We start from the raw sequence: 26,002 nt of genomic DNA, 5'->3' as shown, positions 1-26,002 counted from the left end.
TGTGCCTGCATTGGAGGGCACACAGGACGGGGTGTTGGCCCATCAGCAAGGGAGAAGCTAGCCTGGTGTCAGGGACTGCCTTAGCGTCTGAGGCAGATGGGGCACGAAATGCAGCCCCATGATGAGGAGGTCTGTGGTCCATCTGCGCTTGTCCCCTGGGCCCCATGCTGTCCCAATTGGCAGAGTGCTGTGGTAGCCCTGCCAGGATGACAACCATTGAGGAAGCAGCTGTGGGGGCACTGGTGTTGGCAGGGGGGCAAATGTCTGTGGGGAGGGCAGGTGTCATGAGGGGACAGGTGTCCATGGGGGACAGGTGTCTGCGGGGGAGCAGGTGTCCATATGGGGACACGTGTTCACAGAGGGGTAGGTATCTATGGGGGGGGGCAGATGTGATGGCAGCTCAGATGTCTGTGGGAAGGACTGGTGTCTGTAGACGGGGCAGGTGTCCACAGGGGGCAGATGTCCATGGCAAGGTCCAGGAGCAGGTCCCATGGGGAGAGGTTGGGGTGTATGTGGAAGTGGGACAGAACATGGACGGTGACTGAAGCCTGTGGAGAAACCAGGGGACAAGATGGCCCTGGGTGGGAGAAACACATCCCTGGACAACAAACCCACGAGCTCCAAGCTGTCACTTGGGAAACAGCGGCGTCCTGCAGGGCCTGTGCTCTATCTCATAGGAGGAGGCCTGGAGCCATTCAGATCGTCCCACTTCAATGTCTCTGGCCCCCAGGATTGCTTGGGGTGCAGGGGGTGTGTGCGGACTCAGCCGTGGAGGTCAGGAAGGATTGCACTTTCACCTGGGAGTAGATGACAGAGGAGCCCTGGGCGCTGTAAGGCTGGGGGCTGGCGATCGGGCCGTGAGAGGGCAGGTAGGTCCAGAGGAGTCTTAATGCGGAGTCTGAGGCCACTGTGGGAAGAAGAGCAGCACTCAGCTGGCAAAGGCGGCCAACGCTCTTGCCTGGCCCCATATCCTCACTGTTCCTCTCCGGTCTCAGATCCTCTCTCCACCAAACGGCACCTTCCCTGTACCGCCAGGGCCCTATCCTGAGACCTGGACCTCCAACAGGGCCCAACCCCTCCACAGCATCAGTCCAAGCTCCCCAGACTCCCCAAGACCAGGAATCCACCTCTTCTCTTGCTATTACTTTGAGCACAAACTCCCAGCATGTACTGTGGACAGCCCGGCCATGCCCCTCTGTGGCCTCAGGCAGGTCACTGCCACTTCTTTTGCCCCAATGGTGTCATCTGTATAGTGGGCATAATAACATCATCCACCTCTAGGGTTATTGTAAATTTATAAGCGTTTGTGTGTGTGCATGTGTGTGTATGTATTTTCTGGCGTCTGTCACACCTACATAGTTACCAGGTACAGTCTTGACTACTATAAATAAAATAAACAAGTGCTAAATATATAAGTACACATAGTATATTTACTTATAGCACTTGGAACTGTACTTGGCACAACAACACATGTGGATGTGATGCTAGATGTTAATACTGTCCTAAATCTGGAACGGAATGTGACATCCTTCAGGAGGGCTCTCTCCTTTTGGCTTGGAGTAACCATCTCGGCTTCCTGGAATGGTCAGTGATTCATGGCTTTGTGACTTCAGGCTGGTCACTTAAGTTTCTCTGCCTTAGTTTCCTCATTTGTAAAATTGGGATAATAACAATACTCACTCAAAGGAGGTTGTAAGTGTGAGAGTGTTCATGTGTGTCGCAGGTGAGCCACTGAACCAAGAATAGGCACGAACACAGTTCATTCGACTTTATGCAAGAGGCTCAGAACACCAGACAGAGAAGCAGAATGGCTAAAATCACACAGCACTCTACAGAGCGCAGGTGAGAGAGAGTCTGCCCCAAAGGCAGGTTTCCCTTGTGCAGGAGGGAGCTGGGCTGGGGCTGTTCGTGGCCGAGCACCCACCTGGGACGATTGGCACAATCAGACCCCCAGCACCAAGCCACTCTCAAAGCTGCTGGGATAGCATTCCCATGTCTGCCTCCTCAACCCTATGGGTTAGAGTGGGAAGCAGAGGCATGTCCCCCAAGATGTTCATGTCCCAATCCCTGGGATCTGTGAAAAACAAGTGACCTTGACCCTGTGACCCTGTCCCTGTGACCTTGAAAAACAAGACTTTGCAGGCATGATTAAGATTAAGGACCTTGAAATTGGAGATTACCCTGGATTATGCAGGTGAGATTTTAAGAGCTTTAAATCAGAGAACTTTTCCCAGCTGTGCTCAGAGGAAGACCCATCGCTGGACGAATGATCAGAGAGCTGTGGCACTGCCAGCTTTGAAGATGGAGGAAGGGGCCATGAACTGTGGGGAGGGGTGTCCTTGAGAAGCTGGCAAGGGCAAAGATGTACTTTCTCCCCTGAGAGAGAAAGGAGCGCAGCCAGGGCAATACCTCCACGACATTAGCCCAGGGAGACCTGTGTCCGACCTCTGACCCCCAGCATGGCAAGACAATGTGTAATTGACATTTGTCATGGCAGCAATAGGACAGGAATGGTAGCCCTGTGTCCTGTGACAGCTGGGAATGTGGAAGCCCTGACAGGGGCCTCAGACTCTCCTGAGGCCATCAGTGGGGAATGGAAGATGCACCCCTGCTCGGTGGGGCTGAGGACCCCAGCAGCGTAGAGAGGTGCAAGCGAAGAAAACCAGCAACCCCTGCACACGGGCAGCTCTGTGTCTGGTCGGCCCAGATCTGCAGAAGGGATGGAGGCCAACCTTGCACAGTTAGGCACCTTCAAAGCCAATGGTCCACAGGTCTTACCTGCTTGTTTGTTCCCCTCCTGAATCCTCCGGACTTCTGAGTACACCACGTCTCCTCCTTTAGGATTTACTTGGGAAGAAGTTGCAGTTTGAGAGAACTATAAGGTCCTTGCCTCTTGTCTGAGTGGCTTCCTCCTCCCCCAGCTAGAGCTTATTCTCTGCAGGGACACGTGTGCTCCCAGCCTCTGCACAGCCCCGTGGTCATCTCCTGCCTCACCCCTGCCCGGACCAACCCTGAGGTCCCTGCCCAAATGGGAGGGGTCCCTGGTCCTCACCATTGCTGTATACTGGTTGCAGCTCTATCCAGCCAGGTACATTGTAGTAGGTGGGGTCTTGGGGGTCCGAGTTTGAAGGGTTCCTATGAGAAAAAAACAGCCATGTCTCCCAGTAGCCCTGACAAAGAGCTGTACCTATCACTCCCTGTTGGCAGGTGTTTAAAGCACAGGATGGCTACTAAGTCTGGACACAGAGATGAGCACATACCAGATAGTGTGCTGTTATGAACTATCACATTACAAATTATGTATGTTTCTGGGCTTCATGGGCACCTGACACAACCAGGCACAGTGCTACTGCTTACAGTAATATGGAGGTGATTCTACTATTATCCCTCTTTTATAGATGGACAAGGTGGTGATTCCCAAAAGGCAAAGTGACTTGCTCAAGACCATGTGACTACACAGGGCAAGAGTCAGGACTGGAAGTCCTAGAGAGATCAGGATCTCAGAGGATCTCAGAGAAATTAGTCACTATGAGGCTCAGAGGAACTCTGCATGTTTTGGATTCTGCCGCCACAGGCTTGTCCAGAGACAGTTTGCAAGCTGTGCTGAGGCTCCCAAGGTTAACCTCTGGGATCCACGATGGCAGTCCCTTGTTCCCAGGTACCATCTCTGGTTGGCAGAGCGGTCTCTTTGGGTGGTGAGTCATGTGACTCCATCTGTTCGGTTGTCCCCACAGCAGGTATTAGGTTGGTCATTCCAGAGCTTTGTAGCCTGGCTGAGCTGAGACTAGTTTAGGACATGGATGGATTCAGTCTTATAGCCGTCACTCAGACAACCAAGGTGATGGTGGTAAAGGATATAAGTTAAGTTAATAAATAAGTTATAAGTTAATAAATAAAAAGCACTTTACACTCCATGCAAAAAGGTCTATGTAGCTAAGGTGGCAGAGAGAAGGTCCTGGCAATTGCCTTGACATACACCAAAGGAGACAGCAACACGAAGTTGGCACAACCTATCTGTGTCCCCAGCAGTGACCAGACCTGGTTCACTTTTATCCCCCGTGGTTCATCTCATGAACCACACAGAACACACAGCCCGGGTCTTACCTGGAGGGGTCAGAGGTCCTTCCTCCTGCAAAGAAAGCAGAGGTCACTGGAGCAGGAGAAGGAGGCCTTAAGAGGGGCAGACCTGCTGGGAGGCTCACCCGGACCCGCCAGGGGTCGCAGACATTGAGCGGACCCTGCTCTGCTATGCCCAAGGGAGGCGGCAGAGGAGGCAAATCTCCTGACCCCCGCTTCCACTGGGGCATAGCTATACCAGGAAGAGCGATGCTCCGAAGCTGCAGGGGGAGAACAGACCTGATCAGCTGGGGAAATACTGCACATCAGGAAGTCGTCACACTGGGTTTCTGTTCCCACTTCTATTTCTCAGTCTCTCTTGTCTTCCTCCCCTTTCCTTGGGGGCCTCGTAAGGGCAGAGAGGGAGACACCCTGAGGTTTATGATGTTGGATAAACTGTCTCATTGAGGCATCTTCCCTGCACTCGGGCTGTTTTGAGAACTCTGTAAAGACGAATTCTGGGGGACTGGGCAGGAAAGGTGGGGACCAGGAACTGTGGCAGGAGGAGGGGCTGTTGAGAGCTCAGGGGAGCTTACAGAGGCAGTGTGAGCCTGAGGGCTAGGGCAGGGAGGGCAGGGACTGAAGCAGAGGTTACCCACCTGCTTTCCTGGGAAGCCGGCAATACAACAGCAGTGCCACAACTGCGAGGCCCCCCATGCCGAGCAGCCCCCCAGCAACGCCTGTGGCAACAGGGCCGAGTCTGCTCCCTGTCAGCCCTGGAGAGGAGACCCCATGCATGAGCCACAGGGAGAGGCTCATGGTCTTGAACTACTTTGCCCCTGAAGCTGATGCTGGGGCCTAGAGAGAGGAGGAATTCGGGGGACCAGGACTCCTGAGGCAGCCCAGGAAGAGGCTCTTATCTCTGGGAGACATGTGTGCAGCTGAGGCAAGGCCACAGGGTCGGGATGGACGGTGCCCACCAGTGAGCTCCAGAGTCAGGGATCCTCCTTGGTCCCCTGCTCCCACTCAAGTACCATCACTTCAGAAACACTTGAGAAGAGAACCAGGTAGAGAACTCTCAGCTTTGTGCCCCCATCCATAAGGTGCATGGCCCTGGTCAAATGTCACTGGGATCATCAGAATACCCTTGGAGGAGATATTTGTCCACATCTGTGGCCTGGGCACAGGAAACTTACCTGAGATGGAGAGTGTCACCGCCTCGCTGCACTGGGCCCCCAGGCCATTATCAGCCTCACAGGAGTAGTTTCCAGTATGTTCCGCGGTCAGAGAGAGGTTGAAGGATGCTCCTCCTCCAGAGGGGACTGAGCTACTCCCCAAGATGACATTGTCATGATAAAACCGGTACAGGATCGGGGGAGAGCCCCTGTGGGCCTCACAGTGAAGCTCCATCACATCCCCAGGGAAGGCCTGGGCCCCAGGAGCCCTGAGGGTGAGGATGGGGCGTGATGCAGGAACTAAGGGAGATAAAAAGTTAATAGAAGGTCCTACTTCTAACATATTCGTAAAGGAGCAGAAATTATAAACAAATGGCAGAGGTCAGGTCTCAGTCTTGGAAAATAGATTGAAACTCATATGACAAAGCTAAAGACCTAATCTACAAATGCAAAAGGAAAAATACCCAACAGAAAAGTGTGGAAAGGGTATGAATCACCATAAACTTCAAGTAGCCAATAAGTAGATAAAGAGATTATTAATTAGTATCTATTTACTAATGAAATACATAGAAATAGAAATAGAATATAAATACATAAAAACACCCATCAGATGGGTAAACCTTAAAAAAACAGATAATACTCATGGACTCGTGGACAGTCAATGATCTCTGGGAAGGAAGGCAGATCTGAGACCCTTTCTTGTATGGCAATAACTGCCAAATTTAAAATGCACATCAAACTTGACCCCACAATTCTACCTCTAAGACTGCTTCCTTTGGAGATACTGACATGAGCTATGCAAAGGCATTTGTGCAAGGATTTCTGTGCTAGAATTTTTACAATAGCTAAAAACTACAGGCAACCTATTTAATTAACTAATGAAAAAGAAGATATCCAAGACGATTCTTTTAAGTGAAAATGCAAGTTGTATGATTATGTATAACCTGATTCTACCTCTGGGAAAAATTATACCCTTATGTTTATAATATATTTGAATGTTTCTGGAAAAATACCCATGATTTCTAGCAAATTTTGTGTGGAGTCTTTTGGGTTTTCTACATTGAGTATTATGTTGTCTGCAAAGAGTGAGAGTTTGACTTCCTTGCTGATTTGTATGCCTTTTATTTCTTCTTCTTGTCTGACTGCTGAGGCTAGGACTTCTAGAGGGAATTATGCTAAGTCAAATAAGTCTGTCAGAGGAAGACAAATACCATACGATCTCACTTATATGTGGAATTTAAGAAAAAAAAACAGATGAACATAGGGGAAGGGATGAAAAAATAAGATTAAAACAGAGAAGGAGACAAACCATAAGAGAATCAACTCTAAAAAACAAATTGCTCAGGCAGCAAGGGATGGTGGTAACTGGGTGATGGGCATTAAAGAGGGGCCTTGAGGTGATGAACACTGGGTGTTGAATGCAACTGATGAACCACTAAATTATACCCCTGAAATTAATACTATATATTTTAACTAAATTAAACTTAAATAAAATCTTTAAAAGAGGGAAAAATGTCCATGAAATTCTCTCCTTTCTTTTCTCTTCTCCATGAAACTATTAACAGTGGTTGTATCTTGGAAGTATGTAGACATGAAAGTATGTGGCTGCAGGTAGAATGAGGCCTTCACCTTTCATAGTGTCCTTTTTGTACCATTCATTTTTCTTGTTATGAAGATTTATGTATTCCTTCAGAGTAATGAATTACTAAAAACTCAAAATCTGCGTTAAAACATGGCCACAAAGGATGAAAGAATGTGACAATGTAGATGTAGATGGAGAACTGGGTAGGCCTATGCCTCAACATGGTACCCATGGTAGCTCCCATTGCCAGATGTGTGTAAACTGGCTACTTTCCACCTCTGAGCCTCACCTTCCTCTCCTGCAAATTTTGGCTAAAAGTACTTTCATTGGTTTACCTTAAAGATGAAATGAGATATTACATGCCAAGTACTAAGCACATGACTTAACACATGCAAGGGCTCAGTGACAATGATAATGGTGATGCTGGTGTGTGATGATGGTGATGACCGTGGTGGTGATGATGATGGTGGTAGTGATGATGGTGGTGGAGATGTTGATGGTGGTGTGATGATGATGGTGATGGTGATGATGGTGGTGGTGGAGATGGTGGTGGTGGTGGAGATGATGATGGTGGTGATGATGATGGTGGTGGTGATAATGGTGTTGACGGTGATGGTGACGATACTGATGATGATGATAATGGTTGTGGTGATGATGATGATCTGGTGGTGATGATGATAATGGTGATGGTGGTGATGGTGGTAATGATGGTGGTGGTGGTGCTGATGGTGATGGTGATGGTGATGGTAATGGTGATGACCAGAAAATTCATCTCAATTGCCCTTAGCATACTTTTCCTATACCCCAGTGCTCCCTAGACAGGAATTTGGTAGTTGGGCCAGCCAGTATGGGCTACTACAACAGGTTCAGAGCTCACAAGAAGAGCAGCTTTCCTTGGATGTAATACTTAATGGCAAAAGGTCAGAGGGCAGCATAGAGAATGAAGGAATTTGATGGAGAGGTGGCTGATGTCATCCATGCCACCCTGCTCTCGCCTCTCTGTGCTGTTCTCCTGTGTCCCAATGGCTTTAAGAATCACTTTGTAAATGGGCTTGGATTGGTTGTGTCTCCTAAAATACTATGCACAGAGCTAATGTTAATATAGAGTTTTTAATATGGAAGTTTGAGGAATATTTATATTCCTGGTAATAAAAGAAGCACAGTATTAGAGGCTTGCAGGGCTCAAAGACAGAAAAACTCAGACAAGGAATGGCCAAATCTTTTTTTGGAACAGAAAAACTTCTACTCAAAATCCATCACTTTCCCTTTTTAATCATAATTACAGATCAGAATATAGTCTATGTTGTAAAAGGGCTTTGCATTTTTAGTGAGGAGTTTTAATCCCATTCAGGAAGGCGGTCCTGCCAGGAAGTCCAGGTTCCTGCAGCTGTAACCACAGGAAGGGTCCCTGATTTGCAGATGGGGTTTCTGCTGGCAGGAAGTCCTTGGAGCTGGACTATCAAACTAGCAGTGGGGATGCTGAAGCTCCACTTTGCCTGTTGGGGAGAGAAGGCCTGCAATGTTTGGTTGTGCTGCTTGTGGGCAGGACCAACTCACCTGTGACATTGAGTGGTACCACCTCACTGCGCTGGGCCCCCAGGCCATTGTCAGCCTCACAGGCATAGCTTCCGGAATGTTCTGGGGTCAAAGAGAGGTTGAAGGATGCTCTACCTCCAGAGGGGGCTGAGCTGCTTCCCAGGAACACATCGTCGTAATAAAACCGGTACAGGATCGGGGGAGAGCCCCTGTGGGCCTCACAGTGAAGCTCCATCACGTCCCCTACCACGGCCTGAGTCCCGGGCACCCTGAGGGTGAGGACGGGGCGGGATGCTGGGACTAAGGGAGGAAAAATAGTTAACCATCAGTTCCCACTGTTTAAATATGTTACACCATAGCAAAGACTTTTCAAACCAGAATCTGTTTTCCTTAGTTTTTGGTGTCCTTCTGACATTACTCTGAACCCAGCTGTAATGTCTTCTAATCTGAAGAAGCAATGACATTGGTGTGGTGCTATGTGTCCTTTTCAATGCGTGGGTGTGCAGTCTCAAGTGTGTGGGGAATCTGAAAGCAAGGATTAAACTGTCTTTTGATTTCTCAAAAGACAATCGGGGAGAAGGAGAAATCAGTGCAATGGAAACTAGGAACGAGAGAGACTGGTTATTCATGCAGCTGGGGGTGTCACCGAGTATCTGGGAGAGAGCAGAGGTATTGGTGAGCTGGGGCTCTGCTGGGGTCTGAGAACAGGGGGATGGGAAGAATTGAAGGAGCAAGTAGGACAGCGGGCTATGGTCAGGTTATCGGAGCAGCGGGCGTACATGGCAGTGGTGGCTGATGTGGTTGATGACAAGCCACAGTGTTGAGGGGATCAGCCTTGTGGACCGTACAGTCGTGGACTGATAGCAGGATGCAGAGTGGAGAGGAGACGGTGGGCGAGGCGCCAAGGCTGCACTGAGAGGGGCATGAGGGGGAGGTCAGCCCGTGACAGGGTCAGCTGGGAGACCCTGCTGGAGCTGAACACAACAGGGACAGGTGAAAAGTGAGGAGAAGGGCGGCAGGAAATCTAGCCAGAGCTCCTGGTGGGAGGCTGGGCTGCTCCGATGGGCCAGGAGAAGCCAGAGAGAAACCGAAGGGCCAGTGAGAGAGTGAGCTGGCCTTCTTACGGGTTATCAGACAGAGGAACGCCCACCGAAATTCTTCTGAGGTGACAAGGGCTGCTCGGATCATTTCTTTCCTTGCTGATCGTTGTCGGTTGATCATGTAGTTTGTGTACTGAGAGCCTTGACTTCTATGTTAGGGACCCTTTGGTCAGAGTGGCTACAGTGTTGCTTCCAGGGAATGCATAGCAGGCAAAGGGAAGGTGCAAGTTCCTGGAAATGCAGATCCAGGGCTGCCAGATGGAGGCTGCTGGGAGCAGGCCTGCTGTGATGTCACCGTGCTAAGGGCCCTGAGGGACCTCTGATCTCGGCTACTGGGGAAGGTGGGTCTCCAGGTGGGCCGCAGTTGGAGCCTTCCACTCACCTGTGACCCTGAGTGAGGCGGTGTCGCTGCGTTGGGCACCCAGGCCATTGTCAGCCTCACAGGCATAGCTTCCGGAATGTTCTGGGGTCAAAGAGAGGTTGAAGGACGCTCTTCCTCCAGAGGCGGCAGAGCTGCTCCCCAGGAACACATCGTCATGATAAAACCGGTACAGGATCGGGGGAGAGCCCTTGTAGGCCTCACAGTGAAGCTCCATCACGTCCCCCACCACGGCCTGAGTCCCGGGCACCCTGAGGGTGAGGACGGGGCGGGATGCTGGGACTAAGGGAGGAAAAATAGTTAACCATCAGTTCCCACTGTTTAAATATGTTACACCATAGCAAAGACTTTTCAAACCAGAATCTGTTTTCCTTAGTTTTTGGTGTCCTTCTGACATTACTCTGAACCCAGCTGTAATGTCTTCTAATCTGAAGAAGCAATGACATTGGTGTGGTGCTATGTGTCCTTTTCAATGCGTGGGTGTGCAGTCTCAAGTGTGTGGGGAATCTGAAAGCAAGGATTAAACTGTCTTTTGATTTCTCAAAAGACAATCGGGGAGAAGGAGAAATCAGTGCAATGGAAACTAGGAACGAGAGAGACTGGTTATTCATGCAGCTGGGGGTGTCACCGAGTATCTGGGAGAGAGCAGAGGTATTGGTGAGCTGGGGCTCTGCTGGGGTCTGAGAACAGGGGGATGGGAAGAATTGAAGGAGCAAGTAGGACAGCGGGCTATGGTCAGGTTATCGGAGCAGCGGGCGTACATGGCAGTGGTGGCTGATGTGGTTGATGACAAGCCACAGTGTTGAGGGGATCAGCTTTGTGGACCGTACAGTCGTGGACTGATAGCAGGATGCAGAGTGGAGAGGAGACGGTGGGCGAGGCGCCAAGGCTGCACTGAGAGGGGCATGAGGGGGAGGTCAGCCCGTGACAGGGTCAGCTGGGAGACCCTGCTGGAGCTGAACACAACAGGGACAGGTGAAAAGTGAGGAGAAGGGCGGCAGGAAATCTAGCCAGAGCTCCTGGTGGGAGGCTGGGCTGCTCCGATGGGCCAGGAGAAGCCAGAGAGAAACCGAAGGGCCAGTGAGAGAGTGAGCTGGCCTTCTTACGGGTTATCAGACAGAGGAACGCCCACCGAAATTCTTCTGAGGTGACAAGGGCTGCTCGGATCATTTCTTTCCTTGCTGATCGTTGTCGGTTGATCATGTAGTTTGTGTACTGAGAGCCTTGACTTCTATGTTAGGGACCCTTTGGTCAGAGTGGCTACAGTGTTGCTTCCAGGGAATGCATAGCAGGCAAAGGGAAGGTGCAAGTTCCTGGAAATGCAGATCCAGGGCTGCCAGATGGAGGCTGCTGGGAGCAGGCCTGCTGTGATGTCACCGTGCTAAGGGCCCTGAGGGACCTCTGATCTCGGCTACTGGGGAAGGTGGGTCTCCAGGTGGGCCGCAGTTGGAGCCTTCCACTCACCTGTGACCCTGAGTGAGGCGGTGTCGCTGCGTTGGGCACCCAGGCCATTGTCAGCCTCACAGGCATAGCTTCCGGAATGTTCTGGGGTCAAAGAGAGGTTGAAGGACGCTCTTCCTCCAGAGGCGGCAGAGCTGCTCCCCAGGAACACATCGTCATGATAAAACCGGTACAGGATCGGGGGAGAGCCCTTGTAGGCCTCACAGTGAAGCTCCATCACGTCCCCCACCACGGCCTGAGTCCCGGGCACCCTGAGGGTGAGGACGGGGCGGGATGCTGGGACTAAGGGAGGAAAAATAGTTAACCATCAGTTCCCACTGTTTAAATATGTTACACCATAGCAAAGACTTTTCAAATCAGAATCTGTTTTCCTCAGTTTTTGGTGTCCTTCTGACATTACTCTGAACCCAGCTGTAATGTCTTCTAATCTGAAGAAACTATGACATTGGTGTGGTGCTGTGTCCTTCTCAGTGCGTGGGTGTGCAGTCTCACGTGTGTGTGGGGAATCTGAAAGCAAGGATTAAACTGTCTTTTGATTTCTCAAAAGACAATCGGGGAGAAGGAGAAATCAGTGCAATGGAAACTAGGAACGAGAGAGACTGGTTATTCATGCAGCCAGGGTGTCACTGTGAGCCTGGGCTACATCAGGAATGAAGACCACAAGAGAATGAGTACTGATCAACTTATTTGCTCTTTTGCATTTTCATTCACTTATCAAAGATAATGATGCAATGAATAAGTCCCGGGAGGTATACTGTGAGCTAGAAAGACCCAGTCCCCACTGTCCAGAGGCCTCAGTCCAGAGGAGAGGACAGGCCATAATTACAATAATCCTGGATGTAGAAGGACACAGTGACAACTGGTATAAAGTAGAGACCAGGGTACTGTGAAATGCAGTACTGGGACCTGATCCATTAAAGGCTGATCAATAAATGCTTCTTCACAGAGACATTTGAAACCAACCAGGAAGAGATGGAGATGAAGGGACGCCTGGGTGGCTCAGTGGTTAAGCATCTGCCTTTGGCTCAGGACATGATCCTGGGGTCTGGAATCGAGTCCCACATCGGGCTCCCTGCAAGGAACCTGCTTCTTCCTCTGCCTATGTCTGCCTCTCTCTCTGTCTTTCATGAATAAATACATAAAATCTTTAAAAGAGAGAGAGAGAGAGAGAGAGAGAGAGAGAGAGATGGAGATGAAGAGCATGCCAGGCAGGCAGGCAGCATGTGCAAAGGCCCTGAATCAGGAAGAAGGCTGGAGTCCTGAAATTACTGAGAAAAAGTGGCAGCAGCACTGACAGGTGGGTCTGACAAGTGGTGTGAATAGGAGAGTGAGGCCCGGCTTTAATAGCTGTGGGGGGGGGGGGGAAGAGCTGTGGGGAGGGCTTTGCCCTCCCTCACACAGCCATGGAGTTCTGTAAGTGCATCTGTACAGGGGCACGAGATTATCCAATTTCTCTTCTAAAAAGACTGCATGCTGATCCCAGCATGCAAAACGGATTGAACTGGGACAGAAGTGCAGTGGAGAGGCGGGCCGTAATGGAGATGCTCATAGGTTTCACAAGGAGAGTGGCAGTGCAGATCAAGAGAAAAGATCCATGAAATATTTAGCAAGTAAAACCAACAGGACCTAATAACCAACTGGCTCTGAAGAACAAGGGAGAGAAAGGTCAAGGGAGGCTCCTGGGTTTCACCTTGTGTGTCTCGATGAAGGACTGTCTCTTACAGAAGTAGCGACACTTGGAGGAGTCTGGGGGGATGCCATGAGATTGCTTTTAGAGATGCTTGGGCTTATGGGCTTTGGCGGCATTTGAGTGAAGGTGTGGCATCTGCAGGTGTGCTCAGGTGAGAGGTGTCCAGAAGTTTAGGAATCATTTACAGATGACACCCTCAGGACCATGCAGAGCAAGGAGATTGAGGACAGAGGAGGACAGAGCTTGCAGGACAGAGCTCTGGAGTACAACATGGAGCTTGTCTGCAAGAGGAGTTGGTGCCAGATGGAGGCTGTCAGGAGCAGGCCTGCTGTGATGTCACCATGCTAACAGCCCTGCGTGACCTCCGATCTCAGCTACTGGGGAAGGTGGATCCCCAGGTGGGGTGCAGTTGGAGCCCTCCACTCACCTGTGACCCTGAGTGAGGCAGTGTCACTGCGCTGGGCACCCTGGCCATTGTCAGCCTCGCAGGCATAGCTTCCGGAATGTTCTGGGGTCAGAGGGAGGTTGAAGGATGTTCCTCTTCCAGAGGGGGGCCACCTGCTCCCCAGGAACACATCGTCGTGATAAAACCGGTACAGGATCGGGGGAGAGCCCCTGTGGGCCTCACAGTGAAGTTCCATCACGTCCCCCACCACGGCCCGAGTCCCGGGCACCCTGAGGGTGAGGATGGGACGGGATGCTGGGACTGAGGGAAGTAAAATGAGTTATTTGACATCAGTATCTTTCACATTTCCTTTATTTTCATTTTCAGAGATTACCTCTGTAGAGTATTTGTGACACATTCTAGATCTTTTCTATGTATAAGAACATCCATTCCCACAACACACAAACATGTAAAAACATACATGCACACACATGCAGGGGATCACAGTACACCTCCTGCTCTACTGCTTGGTTCTTTTCTTCAGCTACACATCATGAGCATCTTTCTAAATCATTCTTAATGGTCCATCTCATACACTTTAGAGACCTACTTCATTGATCTGTAATTTATACACAACAAAATGCAACTCTTTTAAATCACGGTTTGATAATTTGGGGGTGATTACTGCACGATTTTTTAACAAGTGCAAAGCATTCCAGTGTATGGATTCATTATTGCCAGTGACTGGGAATGTCCTTTTTCTCTTGCTCCAAATAATGCCACATCCAGTGGCATATCCATCATGGCACATTTTGTACGTACTTCTTAGGATCAAGTCTTAGAAGTGGAATTTCTGGGATGAGGAATATGAACATTTTAAGGAACCATATGTCATGCTAGATTGTTCTTCAACAACTTTGGACCCATTTGCACTTGCACTAAGGGAATACAAGATAGTTGTAGAAGTGCAGAGGCTTACTTATTATCTCTTCTCTGCTCTTAATCCAAAATTCTATAGTTACTTCATCTGAGCAATTCGCCCATCATATCTGGGAGACCCTGTGGTCTACCAGTGGATTTTTCAGGAGCTGCTGGTGAACCACAATCCATTAATGAGAAGTTACTGCCTGGAAAGGATTCACCCATTATTGACAAAATGAGAATTTTAATTTTTTTTTACAATTAATTGTCAATTTTTCAAAACGTATCTGGTCATTCTTTTTGTTCTCCACTATGAAATAAGAATAATAATCATGAGAGAATTGTTCTTTTATTTCTTCTTCTCCCTCAGACCAACTGACTTTTCTTTGTTACATATATTTTTTACACTTTTGACACTTTCTGTAACCATAACTCTCACAGCTGATTAGCCTTTGTTCATATCCAAACCAGTGGTTTTCAGCCCTATTTGTACAATATTTTCACCTAAGGATGTGTTTTAAAAATATTGATTCTGAAAAAAAAAATTTTGATTCTGAGTTCACATCTTAGAGATTCTAAATTCAATTGGTCAGGAGAGAGGCTTAGTAAGGAGCTTGCTTTCAGAGTTCCTAAGTGAGTCTCACAGCAGCCAGCACCACTGGTTGAGAGAATTCAGTGTATACTTTTTATATTAAGTGAACTCATTTTGAGTTATTTTTATTGATTCCTGTTTTGGCTCACTGGATTTTATTAAGTAATTTTCCAAGCAGGTTTAATGGATACTAAGTTCTCCGAGTCCCTGCATGTCTGAGCATGACTTTTGGATTTGTTCTCAGTTCTCTTTCCTCACTTGAAAGTACAAATCTGGATGTGACTCCTCTCTATTAACAATGATTCCTGTGGAAAGTCTAAGACCAGTCCAATATTTTTTTCTTTCTGAGATGACTGTATTTATGTATTTATTAACTATTGATTGATTGCCGTGTTCACATGCACACACTCACACACACATGCGCACAGACACAGATGTTTAACCTCAACATTCAGTAGCCTCATTAGGGTAATCCTTTCATCTATATATTCAGGTTTTCTTCACTTCAGAAAGAAAGTTTTTTCTCCTCAATTTGGTTTCCTAAGACATGCCACAGGCCTCTTCATGGTCTGATCTCCATATTTTACATCTTTTTCTTGTTGCCTTCATTTCTGGGTATCTCTTTCTACTTCACATTCCATATCATTTTCTCAAACCAATTCTTCATTTGATTAACAGTTTCAGAAGTATACATTCTAACCTTACTGTTTCAAATTTTGATTTCATTTCTAAAATAGCTTTGTAGGGTTTTTTGGTTTTTCTTCTGAGCTCTGCTAGACAATTTTTAAAATCTCTTGTGTTGTCTTATTGTCTCTTCTTTAACCTGTTATTTCCTTTTTGTAGTTTTTTCCCATTAGAGTCCATATTTTCTTTAATTGTTTTGAGAATATTTAGAAGAATTAGTAGGGTTTGTTTTGTTTGTTTCCTATAGCAATTCTTCTTTTTAAAAATATTATGTATTAGGTGTTCTTTCTTTCCCTTGTATGAATTTTAAATGCATAAATACAAAGTCTCCCATATTGTGCTTCTTTTTGCTTATAACTCATCCTTTAATGGATAAAGTTATATTTACTGTCTTGTATTTGCCTGAAAATGCTGTGTGTGTCTGGGCGTGGGCATGTGTGTGTGTGTGTGTGTGTGTGTGTGTGTGTTTCAGTGATCCAGGCTAGTGATAGATCAGAGCACATTCCCATGAAATCTTTTTGCCTTTTCTTTGGGGTATATTCCCTCAAAAAGTAGATTGCTTTGTCAGAATATCTGCCTGGCTCCCAGTGAAGCTTCTTACTCAGCTCCCTGACAACTTGTTTGCTAATCTAGAGCTTACTAATTTCTGCTTACTTATATAAGCAGAAGTATAGATCAATGTTCTCTTCCTTATCTTAGTTCAAAGACTTTTTGTTCATTGAATTGTAAATGCTGATGGAGGGCCTACACTGTGCCAGACACTAAACAGGCATGGAGATGTCATGGAAACCCAAAGTGATCTGGCTCCACTCTCCTGATCCTTATATTGTGGTATGGAGGGAGGCAGGCAAGAAACAGGAGATAAAGAGGTTTCAGTATTGATAAATTTGAGAAGAAAATGAAATTTGATAATGGGATGGAGGATGCTTTAGGGCTGGGGGTGTTCCTAGATAGATCAGGCTGGCTTTGGAGTTGGGATCTCAAAGCACTTAAACTTCTTGAATAATCTCTTTACTCCACAATTAACATTGGGGGAATGTCTTTCTTTTGGTCATTCTTGATTTTCATGATCTAAAGCAAGGGTTATCAATGATCCAGAGATCCTTCAGATCCATATGCTTAAAGATAAGACCATCTGTACCCAGATTCATGTGTCCCTAAGACTGGCACATCACCAATTTGCACCCTCACCAGCCACTGCCTCCAGCTGTACTCACGTTCTGACTACCAGCCAATCCCCCAGCCCTCTAGGTGCCTCCCCCAGCTTCCCCGTGAGCCAAGATGAAGCTCTGTCAGGGTGGCACTCTTGCTTGCTGGGCCAGGTAAACGAACCCAGTTTGGCAGCATGCAGTTTTCCCTGGCTGTCTTCTCTGGGGCGTTGACTGGTGCCTCTCACACTCATTCTTCCTCACTTCACTTCTTCCAGAGCTTCATGAATTCCTGGCCTTTGGGTTTCTGTTCCAACTCAAATCACAGAACTCTGGGGTTGGATGCCTTATCTAACTTCCAATATAATGTGAAAACAGTAAGACAAAGAGAGTTTGAATGTTTTATCCAAATTACGAACTAGTTGTTTTCATAGCCAGAGTTAGAACTCAGATTTTCTGACTCATAGTTAGATCCGATGGCCCAAGTGTTTTTCAGGTACGCTGGAGCTTTCTAGGAAACCTCAGATCTGTACTGTGCATATAGTTCCCTAAAACAAGCATTTTCTGAAATATGCTTCATTATGTGCATGTCATCTCCATATTTGTTGGGCTAGAAGTGGGCAGTGCACTAGCCGTGGCCTAGGTGGTGGCTTGGAGGCCAAGATGCCCATCCAGTTTGACTCGTTAGTCACTGCTTTGGCAGTGAGCCACTCAGCATTGGCAGACGGGGCAGAAGGTGGAATATAGACCAAGGGGTCACACTCAAAAGTTGAGCAGTCGCTGCTGGTGTTGCAGAAGCTCTGAGTCAAGAAAAGTCGTGACAGACAGGGAATGGAGTGGAGGATGCTTGGAAGCAGCAGGGATGATGAGCAGGGACAGAAGGAAAATAGCTGGTGGCCTGTGAGTAGAGCGATGAGAGCTTCTAGCCCATCACCTTTCAATATAATCTGCGTTTGAGAAATTCTATTCTGAGACATCTCTCACTTCTTTCATGGGTCTGCAAGCGTCATCCTTCTTGTTTTTCTCACTCCCTGGATGTCCATACAACAAACCCTTTCGCTCTGGGGACACCTGAAGTCTCCGTTTCCTTGAGTTGTGGAATGGTCTAATGAACCCAACTCAAGATTTTTCAGTCATACTTCTGCTTCTCTTAAAAACAAACAAACCAACGAACTGCTGGACTTTCACTCTCTAATAAGTGAAGATCCAAGTGCAAATAGAAGCAACATGACTCCAAACATGACACCATTTTTGTGGTTACATGAGTCACCATGAGTTGTCCAACCCTGGCTTGTATACTTTTCTGAATGTATGTCATACTTCAAGAAAAACTTTAAAAACATAATACGGTAAAATGAAACTTATTTTAATGGATTAAGACGAAGGATCATGGGAACTCCAGAAAGCCATTCCTCCTTCCCTCATCCTATTAGCATTTGAAGTGCTTGGGAACTCCCAAGAAATTGAGGGCTTGCCTGCTACTTATCCTTGTGACTGTCCTTATAGCTATGTGAGTACACGTGTTAGTGGGAGAGGAGGAAATGCTTCTGTGCACTGAGTTAAGAAAAATTGCCTTGGGGACTGAACTTATGAGAAAATATTTTGAGGGAATACATTCATCAGACAAATGCTGGAGAGTATGCTGAGCTATCTAGGGGTCCGGTGAGCCAGGGCTGGGGGAGGGCTGAAGCTCACAGGTAGTTGGTTCTACAGAAAGGGAGCTGCCAGGCACACCAGGTGGGTGGGGGGTAGGGAGTGGAAGAGACATAGATACTTCTGAAGGGCTCAGTGTGAGAGGTGAGAACTGAGTCACCTCCCCTGAGCTCAGCCACAAAGCACTGAATGCAAAAGCAGAAGCTCAGCCACAATGCAAAATGCAAAAAACGAGAGTGGAGTCCCCTGGTGTACCTATTGCCTCGCCACTTACCCCATGAGGCCTTGGTTTTCTCATCTGTAAAACAGGGACAAAATAGTCAGAGAGGAGTGACTGGCATGATTCCAGGGTTTACCTGTGACAGAGAGGCTCCTGGTGTCACTGCGCTGGGGGCCGAAGCCATTGTTGGCAGTGCAGGAGTACTTCCCAGAGCTCTCTGCAGTCAGAGTGATGCTGAAGGACGCTCCTCCTGCAGTATGGGCTGAGCTGCTCCTCAGGAGGACATCTCCGTGATAAAACTGGTACAGGATGGGGGGTGAACCCCTCCGGGCTTCACAGTGAAGTGTCACCCTATGCCCCTCAAGAGCCTGGGCCCTAGGAGGGCTGAGGGTGAGGACAGGACGAGACACGGGGACTGTGGGAGAGAAAGGTTGGTCAGCAGGTGCCCCTGTGCATTTCCATCCATGGCCAGTCTCCACCCTGACCTGGATACTGGCTCTTCCCTTTCCTGTCACCCTCTGCCCCTACTCCCCCTGCCCTCCTTGTGAGGCAACCCCATTTCCATTTCCCAGTGTAAATGATGCTCTTGGGGAGGAAGTCCTTTATTTTGGTGCCGCCAGGTTGTGCCCTTACCTGTTCCTTCCTCCTGCCTCTGACCCTGGCAGTGCTGTCCCTCCACCTGCCCAAGCCCCAGGGTCTCCCTCTCTGTCCCTGTTCTCTGCTTCTCTGCTTGCTGGGGCTGGCCTCAGGGATCCACCCTTCATCCTTCTTTTCAGATTCAAACACACTCTTCCAGGACCCCCTCCTCCATCCCTATGCTCTCACTGAGACCAGCCCGAGCCCCTCTGTTTCCAGATGAGCTAACCGAGTCTGGAAGAAGCTCAGAGGCCTGTCTGTGGCCACTCAGCAGGCTGTTTCCAGAGCCAGCCAGGACCTGGACGTGTCTCTTGAGTCCTGGTCCCTGCACTGAATCCCATGTCTTCTTGGGGGTGTGCTTGGCCCTGAGTGCAGGGACACCTCTGTAGAAGCTGTGACCTCTCACAGCCATGACGGCCCCAGTGGCTTTGAGTGCACTGGTGACAGAGAGGTGGTCTCTGTGATTCTCCTCACCCTGGCCACATTTTTGGAGTAACCATGATTTTACTACCCATCTCTGTATCCCACCAGGGGGGACATGTTGGGTATTGTCAACAACTAACTGATATCTGGGAAATAGATACTTCCTTATCCCTGGGGAAGACAGAAGGAGACAGGCAGAGAGAGAGGGAAAGGGAAAGAAAGAAAAGAGAGGGAGGGAGGGAGAGATCCTGCAGACACAATGAGGGGTGTCATGGTCCTGAGCTGGACAAAGCATGAGACCCACAAGATTGACAGACATATGTTCAAAGATCTGGGAGCCCGTGGAGACATCAGGTTGTGTTATCAGCTGAACGCTATCCCTTGAAAATGCATGTGTTGAAGCCCTAACTCCTAGTGTGGCTGTATTTGGTGATGAGGCCTTTGAGGTGATAATTCAGGCTGAAGGAGGCCCTAGGGTGGGGCCCTAATCAGATAAGGCTGGAATCTTCAGAGAGGAGGAAGTGAGAGAGGAACAAGACCAGGTAAGGACCCAGCGAGAAGATGGCAAACTGCAGGACAGAATGAGCTCCCTTTAGACACCAGTCTACTGGCACTTGGTCTTGGACTTGTTGCCCCCAGAACTGTCAGAGAACACAGTTCTGTTTCTCAAGCCATGCAGCCTGTGGTGTTTAGGGTGAGGCAACGGAGCAGATGAGCAGGTGACTTGGGGAAGAGGCAGGCAGCAGGTAAGGGGAGGGATGGGTTGGGTAGCAGGAAGAGGACTGGAACCAGGAGTGGTGGGGCTTTTTTTGATTGACAGGAAAATCAAGGTTGCCATGTGACTCTGCCCTACTCTTCCTAGTAAATCTCAGCCCCCACAGGCACCCACCTTCCACTTGTATCTGGGATTTCTGGCTCTTTTTGCAGACATTGGAAGTCACTGTGTGCGCCTCACACCAGTAATATGATGGGCCTTTGCTCATCCCACTGGAGGGGTTCTGGATTTTCAGAAAGTTCTTTGAGCCCGCCTCCACAATCTGGCCATCTCTGAAGAAGCGGAACTGGAGCTGGACATCTGACTTCTGAGGTGGGAGCTGGGTCTCACAGATCAGGGTCAGTTGGTTCCCAGAGGTGGTCCAGGAGGGTCTGGACCTCAGCACAGGATGTGGAAACAGCTCTAGAGAGAAGGATCACAACATTCCCCAGAGAAGTGAGGCCTGGAACTGCTTCAGAGAGAGACACAGCTCGTCTGCCACAGCCATGAGCAGAGCAGGCAAAGATGGAGTGCCACTTAGGATCCCAACATTCTTCAGCTTGAAGCACTCTTGGGCTTTCTCTGATTCTTGCAGGCATGAGGTCTGAGGTTTGGTGGTGTCCCAGCCCCCACTTCTCACCCTCTACCACCTCAGGGACCTTCCTTCCATGAACCCTTCTCACAAGTAATGTGGTATTTACCTTGGACTTGGATTTTTATTCTGTTTGAAGAAAAAGAACAATTGACCTCGGATCCAGCACAGTGATATTCTCCATTGTCCTTCAGACCTGCTTGTTGAATATGGAAGCTGGAGCTTTCATCAAGGATCTTTAGCATCTTGCCATTCTTGTACAGGATCTTGTTCTTCAGGGCTAGGTCTACATTTGCTTGACATTTCAGAGTCACAGAGTCACCTTCAAACACGGAAGGGGGAGCCTGCAGGATCAGTTTAGCTGCAAGAAACACAAAGCCAGTCACTTGGTCCCCTCCACTGATTCTCCCTTCTCGTCATTAATATTTCAAACAGATTTTGTAGGATTGGAGATGGGGGGAAATGCATAAAATAATTATAATTCCTTTTTTTTCTGATTTAAAAATGAACACATATGCCCTGAGAAAACTTGAAAAGCAGAAATGTAAGTAAAAACTTCTTCTCCGTTGGGCATACTCTTTTCCATGTGTACATCCATGAGTGTCTGTGTGTACTCAGTTCTCTTTATGAAATTAGAATAGTATTTACATATTTGACAACTTGCTCTTTCACTTACTGTGCTATGAACACTTTTCTTTGCCATTGATATTGTCACTGAACCTGGCTTCTAATGGCCTCTGAGTTTTCTCTCAATGTGATGTGATGTAGTTTACTTAATACTTTTCTGTTTCTTGACTATTCACATTTATTCAATTTGGGGGGAGCATATCTATGATTTCAGTAGGTAAATTCTTAAAAGAGGGGTATGACCAGTTCAAAGAGGGTAAGTATCTTATTTGTTCTTTGTTACTATATTGCTTCCTTGTTCATGAAATCAAACAGCAGTATAACTGCTTCACATTCAAAACAGGTGGCTTTAGGACACAGGAAAAAATAAAAATCTTTCTTCCTTCTCTCTTGCTTTCTGTATACAGTTGATCTTTGCACAATGCAGCAGAAAGTCAGAGTATAACTTTTGACTGCCCCAAAACCTAACTACTAATAGCCAGCTGTACTAGAAGCCTTACTGATAACATGAATGGTCAATTAACACATATTTTGTATGTTTTCTGTATTATAGACTATATTCTTTAAAAAAAAGATCTTATTTATTTATGAGAGACACATAGGCAGAGGGAGAAGCAGTCTCCCTGTAGGGACCCCAATGTGGAACTCCATCACAGGACCCCAGGATCACGACCTGAGCTGAGGGCAGATGCTCAACCACTGAGCCAGTAAGGTGTCCATACTCTATATTCTTCAAAGTACACCAGAAGGAATTATTACTAAGAAAATCATAAGGAAGGGAAAATACATTTATAGATCTGTCCTATAAAAAAACGCATGTAAGTGGATCTGTGTAGTTCACATCCATGTTGTTCATGGGTCAGCTGTACCTCAGTCTATCTATATGAAAAATCCTCATGTTGCTTATTATTCCAAGAAAATTTTATAAGCTTAAAACTATATATAGATTCAGAAACCATTCAAATAAATTACTTCTCAAATTTTCTCTTTTGCCTGAATCACATACACACCAATGTTTATAGTAGCAATGCCCACAACAGCCAAACTATGGAAAGAGCCCAGATATCCATTGACAGAAGATATGGTGTATATACTCAATGGAATATTACCCAGCCATGTAAAAGAATGAAATCTTGCCATTTGCCATGACATGTATGGAACTAGAGGGTATTATGCTAAGTGAAATAAGTCAGCCAGGGAAAGACAAATACCATATGATTTCACTCCTATGTGGAAGTTAAGAAACAAGACAAATGAACATAGGGTAAGGGATGAAAAAATAAAATAAGATAAAAACATAGAAGGAGGTAAACCATAAGAGATTGTTAACTGTAGGAAACAAGCTAAGGGCTGTTGGAGGAGTGGTAGGTGGGAGACAAGGTAACTGGGTGATGGGCATTAAGGAGGGCATTTGATATAATGAGCACCGGGTGTTATATGCATTGATCAATCACTAAATTCTACTGAAACCAATAATATTATATATGCTAACTAAATTTAATTTAAATACAAAATTTAAAAAATTTCCTTTTACCTGGGTCCTATCTGTATAGATTTTAATTCAGTAACTATAAGACAGATCCTGCATAATTGTATGGTTTCTAAAATTTTTATTTCTTTCACTTTTTTCTCACCTGTAGAAAAAATCAATGTCACACCGTCACTTAGAAGCGAGTTCTGGGTCTGGCATTTGTACTCTCCAGAATCCTGGACCTTGAGGGTGTTTCCTGGGATTTCACGTAGTATTTCTGTCCCAAGGTACCACTGGTACAATTCTCTGTTCTTTGCTGTGTAGATGTGAGATACATGGCAAGTCAGAGTCACTGCCTCTCCTTTGAAGAACACCGTCCATGGAGGATGGAGGGAAATCACTGCTTTGGGTACAGCTTCTGAGGAAGAAAGAGACAGCATCTAAGATGGAGACCCGTATGGTTCCCACTGCAGTTGTCTGTGGGTCAGACCTAAGAACCAGGCTTTGGAGAATCCCCAAGGAAGCTGCCTGGGAAAGTCAGGGATTAATCAAAGCTATTGACCAGAGCCCCCAGGGAAGGATGGTTGCTCAGGGATGGCAATGAACAAAATTATTTCAAGAAGGCTACACCAGCAGGATTCACTGCCAAATGTCAGTGGGAGAAATGGCTAATTTCTGGCAAGCATCCTTCAGAAAGCCACCCCTGCCCCAACACGGCATCATGGTCACAAATTCATAAGAACCTCCCAAAGAATTGTGTAAATCACAGGTTTACACTTTCCCTAAAAGAATAAGTCATATTTTCTGAGGATTTTGGCACTGAGTAAAGCTTGAGAGATTGATTTGATTTGTTTAACACCTTCATTTTACAGATAACGATTCAGATGCCCAGAAACTCTCATCATAGCTAATTGTAGCAGAGCAAGGAATGTACACATCAACCACTGGAATCCAGAGGTGACCCAGACAAGAATGAAATCCCAAGCCAGCTGATTTTGGACAAGAGCAGAGGTTGTAGGTCATCCTTGCTATTAATGGGTCCTCAAACATTCAAGACACTCTCTGACCAAAGAGTGGCAGTAAGAATCAGAACTAAGAACATGTGTAATACAGATAATATTTCTTCTCTCCCAATCCCTTTTTCTTTTGTGCATTTCTTCCTTTTAAGGGACCAGTTTTTTGGATGTCCTTCTGTTTTCCACACACTACTAAAACTATAGAGGATGTAATATTCTTGCCACTATCTTCACAGTGTGATGTTTTCAGAGTTTTTCTAGCTTGCTGATTGGAGAAAACTCTATTTCAAATCCTACACGTTTACCACGGAGTTGAACATGTTCTGTCTGGTCGGGTGGGGTCCATCAGCAACTAGGGTAAGCACAGGGCCTTCCCAAGACCAGGAGCTGCTTGTGCATTTGTCAGTTCTTCCAGGGAGAGTGAAGGTAGCTACATGGCTATCCTGACTATTGAGTGATGCCAATAGAGCACATAACACTTTCACATCCTTTCAGCAAGAATAGGATATATTAGAGATCTTCAGACAGCTATTGCAAATTCCTCATATTTATTAAGGAGTCACTCTTATCCAAGGACACTGAAGAGCAAAAGGAAGGAGAACTCACCAAATTGTCCACTGACAGGAGCTGCAAAAACAGAAAGAGCCAGAGATGAACACAGCGTAAGGATTCCTTGGGTTTTCAAAAGTTATGCCTACTTTTTTCTATCCATTATCATTTCTTTAATTGGAAATTCATTTTAAAAAAATTTAATACACATTTGTCAAGTATCTCTCTATATACTAGTCATTGTACTTGGACTTCTAAAACGAACAAAAAATGGCACCTGCCGGTAGAAGTTGACAGGAAGTGGAAGCAGAAACATGAAGCAAAATAATATAATTATAATACAGAATGTACGTGCAATAGAAGTACACATAGGGCATCTTGCAGGCAGAAGAACCACTCCTGCCAGTGTGTGGGGTGAGTGTGAGTGTGTGGTGAGGGGGGTGGGCTATGACAGGTCCTGAAAGAGTGATGTTTGAGAAAACGGAATGAACAGATAAGAGTCAACCAGGCAAAGACTTCTGTACAGGGCAAGAGATGATGGGGGGGTGGTGGTGGGGATAATAAAGGCAGAAAGGACACAGAGTGAAGAAAGAATATTGGTGTTCAGGGGTTAAGCTGGAGTTCTGGAAGGTAGGAAATGTGGGGGAATCTGGTGACAGAGGCATGCAGGGCTCACATCATAGTTGGTAAGTAGCAATGATTTTATTATAAAAGCTACAGTTTTATTATAGCTGGGAGGCATGAAAAATCTTCAAGAAGAGAGTGACAAGGTTAGAATTTGAAACTTAGATGGGGGGTTTATGACAGTGGGTAGACATCAGTGAGACCAGATGCGAAGCAGGGAGACTGATTAGAAGGAAGGGAAATAGAATATGATGTTTAATTTTCTTCAGAGTGTTTAACAAAAATTATTTGCTTCTTTACTTTGTTTACTCTCCCTTCTCTAGAATACAAGCTCTATGAGAGCAAAAACTTCTTATATTCATCATATGTCCCCTCTCCCCCCCCCCAGATCTGTAACAGTGCCTGGAATATAAGATATATTCCATAAATATTTATTGGGTAACAAATTAAGTAACTAGGTCAGTAAATAGGGATAGGAGGACACAGGCTTGAGAAATGGGTAATGGGAAGACAGAGGAGGCAAAATTGGCATGTTTATAAATTGCTTAGATATTTCAGATGAGGGACAGATTTGGTTTATTCAACAGAAATTTTTGAAATGTCAACTATATGTCAGGGACTGGATAGGGCAAAGGAAATCCATCAGTAAGCAAGAGAGATATTGTCTCTCTCCACATGAGGCTGATGGAGAAGTAATCTAAACCTAAATGTTCTAGAGAACAGTGGAT

At 46.8% G+C, this 26,002-nt stretch overlaps 1 protein-coding gene across 1 annotated transcript in view; it reads right to left on the bottom strand.

The window, feature by feature from the left end:
* Positions 1-704: 704 nt before the first annotated feature.
* The window catches only part of LOC129508874 (Fc receptor-like protein 5), a 74,237-nt gene continuing 48,939 nt past the window's right edge, over positions 705-26,002 (bottom strand). Inside the window, exons 7-13 of the mRNA XM_055324106.1 lie at positions 11,293-11,571; positions 8,371-8,649; positions 5,253-5,531; positions 4,105-4,129; positions 3,053-3,135; positions 2,779-2,847; positions 705-907 (exon numbers count right to left, since the gene is read on the bottom strand). Of these exons, the coding sequence (XP_055180081.1) occupies positions 711-907; positions 2,779-2,847; positions 3,053-3,135; positions 4,105-4,129; positions 5,253-5,531; positions 8,371-8,649; positions 11,293-11,571 (1,211 nt within the window). The 3' untranslated portion in view covers positions 705-710. The remainder of the gene's footprint in view (positions 908-2,778; positions 2,848-3,052; positions 3,136-4,104; positions 4,130-5,252; positions 5,532-8,370; positions 8,650-11,292; positions 11,572-26,002) is intronic.

Source organism: Nyctereutes procyonoides, unplaced genomic scaffold (assembly GCF_905146905.1).
Source record: "Nyctereutes procyonoides isolate TBG_1078 unplaced genomic scaffold, NYPRO_anot_genome, whole genome shotgun sequence".
Taxonomy (NCBI): domain Eukaryota; kingdom Metazoa; phylum Chordata; class Mammalia; order Carnivora; family Canidae; genus Nyctereutes; species Nyctereutes procyonoides.
This window is presented reverse-complemented; position numbering and strand designations above follow the sequence as displayed.